The sequence below is a fragment of the Pristis pectinata genome, chromosome 10, assembly GCF_009764475.1.
Source record: "Pristis pectinata isolate sPriPec2 chromosome 10, sPriPec2.1.pri, whole genome shotgun sequence".
Lineage (NCBI taxonomy): Eukaryota > Metazoa > Chordata > Chondrichthyes > Rhinopristiformes > Pristidae > Pristis > Pristis pectinata.
The window spans coordinates 21157018-21174288 of NC_067414.1; the positions used below are offsets into that span (position 1 = coordinate 21157018).

Below are 17271 nucleotides of genomic sequence, written 5' to 3' on the forward strand. Positions count from 1 at the left end.
ACAAACTTTCCTTTTAGATACTTATTCAGCTCCCTTATAAACACAATATCTGTCTTCACTACTCTCCTTGGCAATACGTTCCAGCCACCCAATGCTGTTTATTTTCTTTTCCTTTCACTTGGTCCTGTTGTCAATCATCCTCATTGTGTGTCCTCTAATCCTTGACCCCTCCAATGGGAACAATTTCTATTTAACCTGTGTAAATGTTCATGATTTTAAATAACTTGTCAGATCTCCTCAGAATCTCCAAAGAAAACAACTTTGGCTTCTCTAGTCTTTCCACATAACATCATCTCTGAGATTTTACTCCTGTAAAAGCAGTCACATCTTTCAGAGCAGGATACAATACTCCATTTGTGGCTGAACCAATGTGTAAAGTGTTCATTATGACTTCCTTACTCTTGTACTCTTTTTCATAAAGCCCAGGATCCTATATTCTGCTTCAATCACTTGATCAGCTTGTACTACAGTTTTAATTAAATACATGTGTCCCCCAGATCGTTCTATTTTTGTACCACATCTAGATTGTGCTCTTTAATGTGTATTGCCTCTTCTTTCTTGTCCTACTAAAATGTAACATTTCACATTTCTCAGCCTTAAATTTCATTTGTCCCCTATCCTCCCTGTCCACTGGTCTGTCTGTTTCTGTGGAGCCTGTTACTGTCTTCCTCACAGTTCACTGTGCCTCCAAGTTTTGCATCCTCCACACACTTGGATATTGTGCTCCAGACACCCAAATCCAAATGTCTTCTCTCTATTCTGAGAAACAGTTTTTCCCTATTGTTTTCTGTTACTTGACCATTTGTCTATCCATCTTGCTGCAATTTTATTCTTTTTGGAAGTCCATATCATGTCCACCTCATTTCCTTTATTGACCCTTTCTGTTAATGCTATGCTGTAAATTTTGAAATAAAGGTAAAATGCTGGAGATACTGAACAGTTCAGTCAGGATCTATGCAGAGAGAAAAAAACATTAACTCTGTTTAATATCCTCTGGCAATTTCTGCTTTATTTCGAAAAACTGCATTGTTTGCTGGCTTTCTTTAAATAATCTGCAGCAGTAACTTCAGTGAATAAATTATTTTTTTAAAAAAAGGAATGAAGCCTCCTACTTCCTTGGGGGAAAAATGAGAGAGAACAGGCTTGAACATTTCAGTTCTAATCACTTATAGGGTTGCTGGACAGTATTTTTCCCAGGATGGAAATGTCAAATACCGGAGGGTATAGGGTTAAGGTGAGTGGGGAAAGTTTAAGGGAGTTTACGCCGCAGGTTTAAGTGTTGGAGGTACCTGGAATGTGCTGCCAGAAGTGTTAAAAACAGGTACAATAGCAATGCTCAAGAAACATTTAGGCAGAGACATGAAGAGGTAGGGAATGGAGGGGTGTGGACCTTGTGCTGGCACAAATGATTACTTTAGATTGGCATCATGGTTGGCACCAGGATTGTGGGCTGAAGGGCCTGTTCCTGTGCTGTGCTGTTCTATGATGCTGATATTGGCCATTTCCAAGGACCTCTGAGAATTTGAAAATCCAAAGTTCTCATCTCGTCCATTGAGTGAACTCAAATCAGCTACAGAGGAAAATTGTTGAAGGGCAGCTTTTCATTTTAACTGGATACCAGGAATTAATCTGGAAAAACCTGTCTATCCAACTTGTATAGCTATTAAAAATTTTCATTTCTGATGAAGCCAAATATTGCAGATAATGGCAGTTAATAGATGATCCAGTATTTAAGGTGCCTTTGGGAACAGTGATCATTACATGATAAAATTTTTACGTAAAGAATATAGGCGATTCAGTTCAATCTGAAACCTGGTTCTTAAATCTGAAAAGCAAGCTACAAAGGCATAGGCAGCTGTTGGCTTCAGTAGATTGGGAGACTAAAAGGTCTGACAATAGATTAGCAGTAGCTAACTTTTAAAGAATTAATATATAGTGCACGAGTCATGTCCATCCCATGGAGGTAAAAAAGAACATGGAAAAATAGTGCAGCCATGACTATCCAGAAAAGTTAAAAGATAAAGGCTTTTAATAGCTAAAGTAGTAAGCATGAGGATTAGGAAAGCTTCAGAATTAAACAACAATTTGTCTGTTATGGAAAAGACAGACACCAACCTGGAAGTGGTGGAGAACTACAGGTTGGATTTACATGAGGAGTTTGAAGAAATTTGGTTTTTTTTTGAAAGAAAACATCTTGGAGAAAGTAGTGATAATGAGAGACAATAATCCCCAAGACCTGATGATCTGCATCCTGGCATTTCAAAGGAGTGGCTGTGGAGATGGCGTATGCATTGTCATCTTCCAAAATTCCAACGATTCCTAAATGGCTCCCCAGATTGGAATGTAGCAAATGTGGCCCACTGTTTCAGAGGCAGAGAGGAAAATGAGTTGGCCTGATATCAATGGTCAGGAATGTGTTGGAATCTGTCATAAGAAGTGTTAACATTGAGCTTGGAAAACATGTTTGGACACATTTGACATAGGTTCGTGGAAGGGAAATTGTTGACAATTTTAAAACATTTTTTTGAGGATGAAACCAGAAAATATGGATGTGAACCAGTTGATGTGTTTTTGACTTGCAGAAGGCCACATGATTATTAAAACAGATTTGACATGGATTGGGGATTGGTAATCATTCAGGAAATAAGGGGTTCATTTTTGATTCAGGATTATGTGATGGGTGGGGTGCTGGAAGTATTGGTGCTGGTGTGCTTGGTTTTCACAGTCTCTATCAATGATTGGATGAGGGGATCAAGTGTAATGTTCAAGTTTGTTGTTGATTTTAAAGCAAGATGCCATGTGGGCTGTGAGGAGGGTGTTCGGAGACTTGAGGGAGATCTCGACAATAAGTGAATGGAGAGGATTCAAGTTTTTCCATTTTAATTTGCCATTGATGCTGAGATTTGATGAGCCTTTGCTCAGTGGGCCTTGCAGTACCTTTAGTACTTATCTAAATGCATGTTAATTTCAGCAGTCCAGAGATGCGTGCTGAAAATATTCTAGTTTGATCCATAATTTCTAATAATCTATACTGCCATTGTTGTAACTGGTAACACTGTTGTAACTGTACTCCCATTGTTAGCTCAAAGTTTAATTTGCAGCTTTATGTAAATGACGTGTTAGTAAGTATGAAATAAATAATATTTTAAATACATGGCATCAACCTTGATTTGGCACTTAAAGTATAGTGGAAGTAGTTTATAGCGCTCTCTGCTCAGTCCAGTGAAGCAACAGGAGATCGTGATAATGCAGGGACATTTGCTATTCCTCTCCAGTCTTATAGTTCCAATCCTGGGAGGTAGCATCATGATGTATTTAATAATTGCCAAAGAAGATGTACTTTGCAACTAATGACTGCAATTACCAGAATTAGAAGAAAAACTTGTTTGCTGCAGATTCATTGGCTGGCTGTTAATGGGCGCACTGAGCTTCTTCATGACCTAGTGCAGCACGTTAGTAATGTGGATGTTGAAGATGCGATGGGCCAGACTGCTTTACATGTGGCTTGTCAGAATGGGCACAAGACGGTGAGTACAAATGCCTTAAAAGAACAAGAATTAATTTGATGTGTTTTGAGTTGCTTTTGCAACAGTCGAGCTCAAATGCATTGTTTTTTAAATATCTGGATGGACAGCATAATGTTGTTCTAAAATTAAGTTTCAATATTTCTGTGTACTTTTTAATGCACTGCATTTATTCCTAAATCAGATGTCTAGAGATACAATAACTAGTAATTTAACTTATCAGATTGGCTTGAATATGTTATGAATTTCTGTGGGAAAACTTCTGTACATTCTGCTATGCTCTTGTTATTTTTGCCTTTTATATTTTACAATTTCTTCGGTGTTCACGATAATTGTGACATTTCATTATCAGTCCACCTGACGTGCTCTGCTCTTTGTCACTTCACTCCTCTGTAATATATGCTGTGGTATAGGTCTTTTTGTCCTGTAACAGCACTATTGCACCAACTAGAATGTGCATGGTGAAAGGTGAATTGGTGATCTTGAGTGAGGACACCGATAAGATCAGATATCTTTATTAGTCACATGTACATGGAAACACACAGTGAAATGCATTTTTTGCGTAGTGTGTTCTGGGGGGCAGCCCGCAAGTGTCGCCACGCTTCCGGCGTCAACATAGCATGCCCAGCACAGCAGTTGACCTTCCAGGAAATTGAGTCAATCAAGAACTCAGCTGGCGGATAGATCCGAAATCGCTGTCTGATATCGGCTGTCTTCACTCTCAGCTACAGCACAGTCATACAGGATCTTTTGCCAGCCATTTCCAAGCCAACCATCAAGTACTAATCTACATAAATCCAAAATACCAGCAGTTGAACTATAGCCTTCAATGTCTTTGATTCATATGCCCATCTGGATACTACTTAAATGTTGTGAGACTAGCTGCCCCCACTACCCACTTAGGCAGTGCATTCCAGATTGCAACTACCTCTGGGTGAAAAAATATTTCCTCAAATCCCTCTGGTCTGGAATACACTGCTTGAGAAAATGGTGGAGGCAGGTACTCTCACAAAGCATCTGGATGGGTATTTGAATCACCAAGGCAAAGTAGGCTATGGACCAAATAGTGACAACTGGAATTAGTATAGGCAGGTACTTGATGGTGGGCTGAAGGGCCTATTTCTAGACCCTGACTTCATGATTCTAAATGCCCTGCCCCTTAAACCTATGCTGTCTGGTTATATACACCTTTGCTGAGGAGAAACTTTTCTCACTGTCTACCAGATCATTGCTCCTCATAATTTTGTATATGTCAGTCAAGTACCCCTCGGGCTTCTCCACTCCAAAGAAAACAAAACTTGGCTAATCCAGTCTTTCTTTACAGCTGAAGCACTTAATCTCAGGCAGCGTCCATGCACTTACCTGACTGCATTCCAAAGCTTAGATCCAGTACCACCTCTTATCTAGTAAGACTATCTATATACTCATTTTAAACATACATTCCAAGGCTGAACTGAATTATTTCATATAGTTTTGACAGAAGTGATGTCATAAATTGAAAAAAAGACCTGTTTGCTTTGGTCACTGGTAATATATTTGACTCTGAAGCAGGACATTCAGTTCAAATTTGACATAGTTTGAATTGATATTTAACTGCAGTACTTGGAATGCTGCACTGTGCAAGATCATAAGCTGATACAGCACAGAAGGAAGCCATTGGCATCTGCTTGTGCATCTCCTCTTTTGAGGCGTTTCCAATTATCTTTTCACCATTGCTCTAAATCTTACCCTTGAAATACTAATTCAATTCCCCATTGAAAGATGCTATTGAATAATGTCCTTCCATGCATTTACATCATAACTTTGAAATTCTTTATCCAGATATCATTTGCTGCTTGTGTCATTTATCTTGTATTCCTCTGACCCCATTTGCCACAGAAGAACTTTCTTACTCTATCGAATAATTGATGTTGTAAACTTTAATCATGTCAAAGTTATTGTCCTATTGGATGAACAAGTACTTGTTTGCAGTGTATTGATGTCCTTGCTAGCCTTTATCCTTCAGCCAGCATGCTAAAACAGTTTTTCTGTTATCTATCTTGTTGTGGAAGTTATTGTGTGCAGCTTCATTGACCCTTTTGCATATGTTACAACAGTTAATTTCAGTTTTGAGATGACCTTTGATTTTGTTATAGGCAGTTAACAGTCATCTTTTTTTTTCTTCACAGACAGTACTTTGTCTTCTTGACAGTGGTGCAGATATTAACAGGCCTAATGTATCAGGAGCTACTCCTTTGTACTTTGCTTGCAGGTATCATGGAATTTTTTTAAAGAACTGTATTCAAGTCAAGTTGTTTGCTTTTGCTCTGCGTCCTTTGGGTTGATTTCCACTGATAGAAAATCTAATTTTAAAGACCAGCAGCTAAACTGGTGCTTTGAATGATGTAAATTATTCCAACAGCATTAGGCAAAATTGCTCTGACTGAAAGTGTTAACAAATCAAAACTAAAATCCATTATTGATATGTTTCCTTCAATAGCAATGCAATATACTCTCATCTAGCAATCAGACTAACTTGGCTGTGTGGCCCGCACTTTATTTGTACCTTTTCCTGTATAGCTTGAATCTCTGATCTCAACCAAATTTTCTGCACAATCCTATATCAAGACATCTGCCTTATAATAGATTCCTCTATATAAAAAAAACTTTTTTTCCCAGAAGAGGTAAAACAAGAAAGCTATTATCTTTAATCAATAACTGATAAGACAGAGTTACAGCAAAGAATGTGGTCTTGCCTCCATGCAGTTCTTCAAACTAGCAAGTTTAACTTGGAAATCCAACTTTTGTTAATGCCGTTAAGTCCCTCTCTCTGAAAATTGCTCAAGTAATGAAGCAGGGATATCTTCTGTTTTTCTCTTATCCTCACCCATTCAGCATAAGGTCACAATGGTTGAATAGGTTAAGAATTAAATGTATAATGTTCATTTCTTAGTAAGCAATTCTTGCGGTTTGCCGGAGTGAATGCAGGGAATTTCTCCTGGCTGAGGTGTCTAAAATAGGGGTCGTCGTCTCAAGATAAAGGACTAGCCATTCAGTACAGAGATTTTATTTTCACTTTGAGGCAGTGAATTTTTGGAATTCTGTCTAGGAAAACTGTGACGTGTTGGTGCATGTTTTCTGGACTGATAGATATTTGGATATGCAGGGAATCATGGAATATGGGGTTGTTGAAGGAAAATTATGTTGGGGTAAAAGATTATTCATGATCGATTGAATGGCAGAGCAAGCATAAGGGGCTGAATGGCCTTCTATTTCTGATGGTTTTGCATTCCGGATATGTGGAAAGCAATTTCCCAATTAAATCTTTACTGGGAAGGCTGGAGAAGTACAAATTATTTTGTGCTAAGGAGCTGCCTGTATTTACTTTGCCCCATAGTAGCTACAGAATATAAATTTTATGGGCAACAAATGGGGTGTTGGAATTTTAAGGCACTATATAGATTTGAGTTAGTTATAATGAATATGCATTCTTTACGAAGATGGACACAGCCTAGCTTTGAGAATTTGGGAACAAATTGACGGGAATGGAGATTTAGTCATTGTTAAGTAAGTATAAGAATATTCCTGGACATGAACTCACTTAGCTTAGTGTTTTGTGGCACCAGTCAGCTAGCTTCATTTTATGCAGCCAAAATCAGTGTACTGGTTACTCAACTCTCGTCCAAGGTAATTGGAGACGACGGGGATAACAAAATGCCAGTGAAAAGCAAACCACCTCTTGCCACACAAGTGAATTTGAATGGTTAGCTAGTTGTTATCACACATCTATCTATCAGTCAGTTTACTGATACATATGGGTTTGAGCTGATGTAAGGTAGAAACATCCAGCAGTTGTTGATCCAGATGTAGTCTTTTCTTGCCTCTTGATGCAGGATTCCATGATGATTGAGATAATGGCCCAGATACACTGAGGCTGGCTGAAACCTCTCTCTGATAACACGATTTACAAATCAACAGTTGTATATCCCTAAATTTGGGAAAAACAACAGAACAAAACTTTAAAACAAAATGAATGCTTAGTCCTTGGGATTTAAAATGATGTTTGTAATTTGTGACGGCATGTTTCAGATTCTGTCTTGCCAAATCATTAAAACCTTTTGCATACAGCACAGTCAATGTCTCTAAAACTGTGAAACAAAAGAAATAAGTTGACTTCAGTTGTATTAGATTTCTTGGTTTTGACATTGTGGAGTGCTCCACTTGCTCTGTTTTCTTGCTGCTCTTTATAATGTATTGAAGATTGATGCATTTGATTCCAAAGTTATACTAAAATTCAGTGAAAACTTCGGTTGCTTACTGGGCACTTCTTCCCCACCACCCCCAGCCGACTTTTGTCATCTAATCTGTCTTGTTCTAGTTTAAGTTGTTTTGTCACATAGGATCTATGATCTTTTGCTGAATTAGGAATTGGTATAAGATGTGGATGTGTGTAATGAGTACTACTTGCTGAAATCAATTTACCCATAATCACAGCTGCAAGTAAAGTAACATGTTATGAATCTGGTTTATATCTCTTTTTCTTGTGATCTTTTTACATGCCAGAGCCTATTCACAAGTAGAAGCAGGAGTGTCCTTACTGCTGCCTCCTTGCTTCACCACCCCTCTCTGCTTAACCCATGTTCACCTTGATCCCTTGCATCCTCCATCCCAGTTCCTGATTTTCTTAAGACTGCAAGACATAGGAGCAGAATTAGGCCACTTGACCCATCGAGTCTGCTCTGCCATTTGATCATGGCTGATTTATATTTCCCCCTCAACCCCATTCTCCTGCCTTCTCCCTGTAACCTTTGATGCCCTTACTAATTAGGGACCTATCAACCTCTGCTTTAAATATACCCAATGACTTGGCCTCCACAGCCATCTGTAGCAATTAGTTCTGCAGATTCACCATCCTCTGACTAAAGCAGCAATTCCTCCTCTGGCTAAAGAAATTCCTCCTCATCTCTGTTCCAAAGGGACATCCTTCTATTCTGAGGCTATGCCCTCTGGTCTCTCCACATCTACTCTACCTAGCCATTATTTGGTAGGTTTCAATGAGATTCCACCCCCTCACCCCAAATCCTTCTGAGCTCCAGTGAGTATAGGTCCAGAGCCATCAAACGCTCCTCATGTTAACCCTTTCATTCCTGGGATAATTCTTGTAAATCTCCTCTGGACCCTCGCCAATGCCAGCACATCCTTCCTTTTCTCCCCTTATTGCTTTTTTAGTTGCCTTCTGTTGATTTTTAAAAGCTTGCCAATCCTCTCACTTCCCACTAATTTTTGCAATATTGTATGCCCTCTCTTTTGCTTTTATGCTGTCTTTGACTTCCCTTGTCAGCCACAGTTGCCTCATCCTCCCTTTAGAATGCTGCTGCTTCTTTGGGATGAACTGATCCTGCGTCTTCCAAATTATTCCCAGAAACTCCTGCCATTGTTGCTCCACTGTCATCCCTGCTAGGGTCCCCATCCAATCAACTTTGGCCAGCTCCTCTCTCATGCCTCTGTAGTTTACCTTACTCTACTGTAATACCAATACATCCGATTTAGCTTCTCCCTCTCAAACTGCAGGATGAATTCTATCATATGATCACTGCGTCCTTAGTGTTCCTTTACCTTAAGCTCCATAACCAAATCTGGTTCATTGCACAACGCCAAATCCAGAATTGTCTTTTCCCTAGTGGGCTTGACCACAAGCTGCTCTAAAAAGCCATGTCGTAGGCATTCTACAAATTCCCTCTTGGGATGCAGTACCAACCCGATTTTCCCAATCTACCTGGATATTGAAATCCCTCATGACCACTGTAACATTGCCCTTTTTACATGCCTTTTCTATCTCCTGTCGTAATTTGTTCCCCACATCCTGGCTATTTTTTTGAAGGCCTGTGTATAATTCCCATCAGGGTCTTTTTACCCTTGCAGTTTCTTAACTCTACCCACAAGGGTTCTAGATCTCCTGATCCAATATCATTTCGTGCTAAGGATTTGATTTCTTTTTTTAACCAACAAAGCCACCCTGCCCACCTGCCTGTCTTTTCGATAGGCTGTGTATCCTTGGATGTTTAGCTCCCAGCTGTGATCTTTTTCCAACCACAACTCTGATACCCACAACGTCATATCTGCCAATTTCTAACTGTGCTATAAGCTCATCCACCTTATTTTGCATAGTGTGTGCATTCAAATATAACACTTTCAGTCCTGTATTCACCACTCTTGTTGTCAAATTTGTCTCCATATTGCATCAAGTTAAATTCTAATCCCTTTCTAAACTGCTTTATTGTTTATTCTGGAGACTTCAGTAACCTCTCCTACACTTTCCTTCCCTTTTATTTTATCCATACTTTTCCAATGTGTTGAACCCACCCCCCTACTATTTAAGTTCCCCTCCCTCCACTTGTACCCTCCCGTCCATTATTTGCACTCTCTGTTGTTTGTTCTCCTTCCTTCTTTGCAACAGGCACCCCTTCCCCTCGCTCCCCCCTCCCATTTTCCCTGTCCTCTGCTCTCTGCACTTTCCTCCCCAACCTTGCCTTGCCTTCCCTTCCCCTTCTCTGTTCTTGCCTTCCCCCTAAGTTCTTCTCCAGCTCTCCAGCCCTGTGCCCCATCATTGATCCAAGTTTCCTCTCAGTAGGTCCCTATATGCTTGTCTATCTATGTATATTGCATGTAGCAGAGCCTGGTCTCCATTTGTCATGGATTTCCTTGCCATTGGATCTTGTGCAGTACAGGTATCTCACGTTAATAGAAATTTCTCACAGGCAGCTTTCACTCCTTCTGACGTTCTGTACCTGGTATGGCATGATCCTGAAATAGATATGCTTTCAAAGTAGAGTTTATTGTCAGATACGCAAGTACATGTATGCACAGGTGCAATGAAAAACTTACTTGCAACAGCATCACAGGCACATAGTATCATTTCAGCAAAATTCACAAGAAAAAACATAAATTAATCATGTACACAATTTTTGCAAGAAAAAACACAATTAGAGCAAAAAAAAAGCAAACTCCATTTTAGTGCCAAGTCAAGTGATCAAAGTGGTCATAATGTTGCCAAACTGTAGTGATTAGGGTTGTGCCCGTTGGTTCAAGAACAGTATGTTGAAGGGAAGTAGCTGTTGTTGAACCTGATGATGTGGACTTCAGGCTTCTGTACTTCCTGCCCGATGGTAGCTGCGAGAAGATGGCACGGTCCAGATGGTGGGGATCTTTGAATATTGCCTTATTGAAGCATAACCTCCTGTAGATACTACCGATGGTGGGGAGGGATGTGCCCGTGATGTTTTGGGCTGAGTAGCTTGGATACTTTGACTTTGGTGGCCTGAGTGAGACATTACAAGTTGGTGGTAGCCAGCTCAAAGAACAGGCTGGTGTGAATATCTTCTTCTGGACAGACAAAGTGGAAGGGGAACAAATTCTTTGTAAAGTGAGGGTTGCCAGCAAAATTGGCCTTGGTGACTCAGTGACTTTCCTGTTGGACAAGTGAATGTCTCTTGAACTTCTGGTGCAATCTAATGCAGAACTATTGCTCAGCAATTACCAGTGCATAAACCCCAAGTCTGGAAGCTATGGATAAGGAAGATTTTTATTGAAACATTGAATAAACCCTGGCCTGCATCCTGGAAAGACAGACTGGGTAACTGCAGTACCAGGGTTGGAAAAGATGCAACCCTCTGGCAAGTAACTCCAACACAGTTACCCTGCTGAGAGAATGCTTGGAGCAATACCTTAGAATCCACATCCTTTTTCTGTCAGAGTTGGGCTGAAGTCCTCATGGCAACATCCCTATAAAGTCTCTGGTGCCAGGTTAAGTGATCATAGAACATAGCACAGTACGGGCCCTTTGGCCCACGATGTTGTGCCGACCTATATAGACCTGAGCAGGAGACTCGTCTTCCATGTCATGCTGGGTGCTGATGACAGTTGGACTGCCTATTATCTAATCCATTCTGTTAGCTTCAACAGCCTGGCTCCAAAACAGTAGTGGAAACAAATGGTGCTGTAAGAAAATTGAAGGAGCAACTAATCAGCACAGGTAGTTCTTGGACAGCACCTCCTAGATAATCTGCAGCTGACAGAAGCTGTAGTATCCACAGCGTCATAGACTTCCCTGAGGCTTGGTTTCTTTATCAGAAAACACTAGGATTGGTTGATTTGGAATGAACAGGAAATCCAGAAGCTTATTAACTGCAAGGTGTTCTTAGATTGCAAGGCCTAGCATTCTGCCAGGGAAAAAGAAACACCTCTACAGGGATCTGAAGCCTGAGGTCTAGCACAAAGAACAGATGGTGGATGGAAATGGTGAAGGGGTTCCAGTAAATTCGTGTGAAAGCCATGACATGCATGGATTCTTCAGCACTGTCATGGTCACCTATGGCCTAAATGCCCAAGGATTCGCTCTTGTGAGAGCCAAAAATGGAGGGAGGATCAGAGCTCTTCAAACACAGCTCTGACCTTGACATGAATGTCCTTGACTCTGTTCCACAGCAAACCATCTGTTCCAGTCTCGTTGCCACCACTGACCAACAAGGCACTATGTGCCAAATGAAAACAAGGCCTTGGGTGCAAATGGTATTCCTGCTGAAGTTCTAAAATGTGCTTGAGAGGAAAATATTTTAAAAAATTGCAGATGTTGGATATCTAAAATAAAAACAAAATGTTGGAAGTACCCAGCAGGTCAGGCTGCATCTGTGGGAAGAGAATGTTGGTCTCAAGTTCACAGCTTACTCTCCCACATCTGGAGAGAGGAAGACGTACAAGAGGACTTAAGAGAAGCTACAATTATGACCACCTTCAAGAAAGGGAACAAATTTGTGTGCAGTAAATACCGTGGGATCACTCCTGTGTCTGCTGCAGGGAAATTCAATGGCAGGGTCCTCAACTGTTGCTTCTTAGTGGCTAAAGAGCTGTTGCCCAAATCTGTGTGGATTCTGTCCATCTAGAGACATGATGGACATAATGGTTGACATGCATCAATTCTAAAAGGAGGACATGAGGCAGGGTCAGCCACTCTACCTGGCTTTTTCTGATCTTGCAAAATATTTAATTCTGTCAGTCAAGAGGGACTGTGCAGTGCTATAAACACTGTTTAAAAAAAACTAGTTCTAAAAACATTTCACTAAATTCACTGATCATTGGTGCAGTCTGTGCACAGTTAGCACATTTTCCCTTGTGGCCGTGTGGGTTTTTCCTGGATGCTCTGGTTTTCTCCCACATCCCAAAGATGTGGTTGGCTGATTGGCTTCTGTAAAATTACACCTAGTGTAAATGGATGGTAGGAGAATTGGTGAAGGGGTGATGGGGGTTAAGGAGCATGACAGACAATAAGTTACAGGGAAATGAGGGAATGGGATTGATGGAATTGTTCTGAGAGCTGGTACTGACTAAATGGGCTGAGTAGCCTTCCTCATATGTCAAGAGGAAATCATTCTCCCTTGTAACAGTTCCTCTCTACTGATGTAAATGCTGGCTGTGCCAGTGAAGCCCAAATCTTGCAAATGTTTAATAAGCACGCTGTTTTTATCCCAGGCAGCACGGTCCTACCATTATAATTTTTTGGGGAATTGCAGCAAGTTCTCCCTCCACCACAAGACTCCACAAGGAGTCGAGGAAATGCCAGCATAGAGTGGCCAGGAAGTTTGTGACGTCTGCATTTGCCCAGGAGTCTAATCTTCCTGATCCTTATGGGCAGAATGCTGTCAGTTTGAGGTGAAACTGCTGGCATTTTCTCAAGTTTTCTCTTGTATCTCTAAATTATTCCAGTTCTGATAGAAGGCCACTGATCTCAAATGTGTATTCTGTTTCTCTTCAGCCGTTGAACATTCTAACAATTTCTGTCTTTTGGCATAATATTTGATCTAAACCAATTGTTAGGCTATTCCTGTAAAGTTTATAATATGTACAATTAGATTATCAATGCATATGATGTCCTTTGCATTTAATATTTCAAAGCTTAAACAACAAGTTTGCAGGAACACTATAATTTGTCACCATATTAACAGGCCCAGTTCATTTTCTGTTTAAATGCTATGATTTTTAACTTGCTGTTTAGGATGTCTGCAGATTTCTTACAGAGAGGAAATGAAAATGGTGTAATTCTTGAACATTACATAATTGATAACTCAGCTATGGTGTGGTTGACTTACTTTTCTGGCTGACAGCTTGAACATCAGCTGTTAATGCAGGATGTAAGAACACACGTGTTGCTAAATCTATCTACTTTATAAATCTGTTTCTATGCTAGGCAGCCAAATCCTTCATACTTCAAATATAGTTAACTATATCATTCATGATATGCTAAATGTGTTTTTAAGAAGTCTTTGTATTTTCTATCAGAAGTGTGGAAAGTAGTGTACAACTACTGAAATCTTTTCGCGAGGAAGTAGTTGAACTATTGCATGACACCTGGTTATTCAATGGTAACAGAAAAAAAAACTGATAGAATATTGTGTATAATACCCACTCTATCACATCAGCAGGCAGAAATATTGGTGTCCTGTCATGCAGACACCTGGAACTAGTTTGCATAAGGTACTGGGTTTTGGCTTGAAAATTTATTTTGACATGTGCTTACTGACAAATAAAGACAAATGGCTCTGGCTTGTGGTGCTTCTTGTCTCTCTATTTGGGATGTCTGCTCCCTATTTGGTAGGTGACTATTAACATTTAGTGGATTCCACCCACATTGCTTGACTCCTCAAACTGCATTATTGATATGAGCATTATGGCACTTGCTTAGATTTTCTGGGAGCTATTTGGCAAGATCAGGAAGGGATTCAGTTACTAAATACAGTAATGTAAAGGTATTATTGTATAACTTATGTTTGTGATTTTAAACCTGCTGTTCTGGCCGATTTCTCGACCTCCACTGAAATTGGAGAAGCTCAGGCTACATGAGGCTTCCATAACAAACTGAGTAGATTCTCAGGTTTTAACCAGGGACTTGTTTTAGTTTCAGCAATATCCGAAGTAGATGTAGTCTGTACAGCTCCTCAAGGATGTTCCACTATTCAGTAAGATTATGGCTAATTTAATCGAGGCTTCAGCTCCACTTGATCCCTGCCTGATCCCTATAATCCTTGGTTTCCTTTATGGTCTAAAAAATCTATCTCTGCCATGAATATATTCAGTAGTTCTTTTGGGTAATGAATACCAAAGATTCGTGACCCTCTGAGGGAATTCTTTTTCATCTGCCTTAATTGGTGATGCCTCATTCTGAAATTATGCCCCCAGTTCAAGATTTTCCCATGAGGGGGAACATTCTCTCAACATCCACCCTGTCAAACCCATCAAATCCATAGTACACTCCAGTGTGATGACTTGTCATTCATCTGGACTGCAATAAATATTGGCCAAATCTGCTTGATCATTCCTCAAGACAGCCATTTCATCCCTGGACTTAATCTAGTGAATCCTCTCTGAACTGCATCTAATGCAGTGCACCTCTCCTTAAATAAGACTGGACCAGTACTCCTCCCTCCACAGTTGGAGAAAGACTTCAATACTATTTTACTCAATCCACTTCAAAATGAAGATGAACGTGCCATTTGGCTTCCTGATTGCTTGCAGTACCTGTGTGCAAACTTGGTTTAATGGACAAGGGCATGCGGATTCCTCTGAAGTGTTCTGACTTTGTTACTCTACCTGCTAAAGTGAATCATTTAAATTTCAACAAATTGTACTTCATCTATCATTTTTACCCACTTGCTTAAGCTATTTGTATCTTTCTGCAGATTCTGTGTCCTCCTCACAACTTCCGTGTTAATTTTTGTTACACTGACAAACTTGGTTATATTAGGTGCTTTGGGTTGATTGTTGGGAAGAATGAGTTGTCTTATGAGAGATGGTTGAGGAGGTTGGGTGTATATTCATCAAGAGTTTAAGAAAATGAGATGTGATCTTATTTGGGGGGGATTCTGAGGGGAGGTGGGGGGTTGATAAGAGGATGTTTCCTCTGGGGAATCTAGGAGGAGGGGGCATTGTTTTGGGAAAAAAAAACTAGTTTAGCTTAAGTTGAGGAAAGATTTCTTCTGTGGGTCATGAATCTTTGGAATTCTCTACCCCAGAGATCTGTGGTGGTTGGATCATTGAATGTATATGAACAATTGTGGGTTATGAGCAGCAGGCAGGAGAATGGAGTTAATCACATCAGTTATGATCCTATTGAATGGCAGAGCAGGCACAAGATGCATACAGCAATATTTTTGTCTCATACATCCAGTCCCTTAATCCAAGTCCTTTATGGATTGTGAACGGTTGTGGTTCCAGCCCTGATCCCTGTGGCACCTCATTAGTTAACACCTTGCAATCCTGGAAAAGATCTATTTATCTGATAGTTTTCTTTTAGTTAGCCAATCCTGTACCAATTTTAATGTAGTACCTCCAATGTCGTGAACCATTATTTTATGCAGTATCGTTTCTGTAGTAAATTATTGAATGGACTGCATCTACTGATTTTCCACTTTGCCAGTTATATCATGAATTCCTTTTCATCAAACCATATAAATGCTGTTTAATTGTTTTGTGATTTTCTAAACGTTTTATTGCTGATATATCTTAGTAATGATGATGGGCTAATGGCCTTCAGTTTAGTACTTTCTGTCCCTTTTTCCCTCTCTTGAATAGATTGTGGTTTTCCAATCTGCGAGATCCTTCCAGAATGTAGAGAATTTTGGGAGATCACAACCAGTGCATCTGCCTTCTCTGCAGCCACTTTTAAGACCTGTTAGGTCCTGGGACTTGCCAGACGTTAGTTCCATTCATTTGCCAAGTTCTCAATACATTCCAGCAAATGCAGTCTCCTGTGTCTCCATATTCTAAATCTGGCTTGAATTAAAAGGGAGAGAACAATTCGCAAGTACTGTTGTGCTACCTGATGTCACCACTTGATTTCTGTACATTGACTGCCACAAAAAAGGCTGAGTTAGTATAAGATGTGTATAAGATAGTATAAAGTTAATGGTTATAACTTCTGAAGTTGATTGTTTATATGTCAATTTATTACAGCCATGGTCAAAGAGATACAGCACAGATCTTGATTTCCAGAGGTGCCAAATACTTGCCTGACAAAAATGGTGTTACTCCACTGGATCTCTGTGTACAGGTATAACTTCATATTGCTGCTTCAGGTATCGTGATGTAAGAAAAGTTCTTCTATTTTCCATCCGTGGGAGGAATAGAAATGAGTCAAGGCAGACAGAAATTTTTAGCATGTGTTATAATAGGTGAATTATGAAGTCGCTTTGGTTCTGAACTAAGCAATGGATGGGTATGCAACTTTGATTAAAAACATGAAAATAGCAGCAGTGGTAGGTCAGTTGCCCCTTTGAGCCTGCTCTGCCGTTCATTTTGATCATAACTGATCATTTATCTCAGTGCATACTGCCACTCTTTTTCCCTATATCTCTTTATGCCTTTTGCATATCAGTCTCAGAGTATATTCAGCCACCTGGCCTCAAGAGCTCTCTGTAATAGCAAATTCCACAGGTTCACCATCCTCTAGGTGAAGAAATTTCTCCTCAGTCTTGTCATGGGGCAAGAGATTTGTTTTGGACACCCTAGCAAGGGGAAACATTTCCATATCCAGTCTGTATTATTCTGTCAGAATTTTGTAAGTTTTATTTTATTTGCTCTCATTCTTCTATACATAATGAACTCCAAAAGAGTTGACCTAATCACTGCTTAAATGGAAATCTTGCCATTCCAGGAATCAGTCTGGTTGCACTCCCTCTGTGGCAACTATATTTTTTGAGTCAGGAGACCACAAATATCA

The 17271-nt window shown here is 40.1% G+C and overlaps 1 protein-coding gene across 2 annotated transcripts in view; it reads left to right on the plus strand.

The window, feature by feature from the left end:
- The window catches only part of hace1 (HECT domain and ankyrin repeat containing E3 ubiquitin protein ligase 1), a 72172-nt gene that overhangs the window by 15662 nt on the left and 39239 nt on the right, over positions 1 to 17271 (plus strand). For both annotated transcript variants that reach the window (XM_052024490.1, XM_052024489.1), the window contains exons 6-8: positions 3396 to 3527; positions 5693 to 5775; positions 16506 to 16602. In XM_052024490.1, coding sequence (XP_051880450.1) covers positions 3396 to 3527; positions 5693 to 5775; positions 16506 to 16602 — 312 coding nt within the window. The remainder of the gene's footprint in view (positions 1 to 3395; positions 3528 to 5692; positions 5776 to 16505; positions 16603 to 17271) is intronic.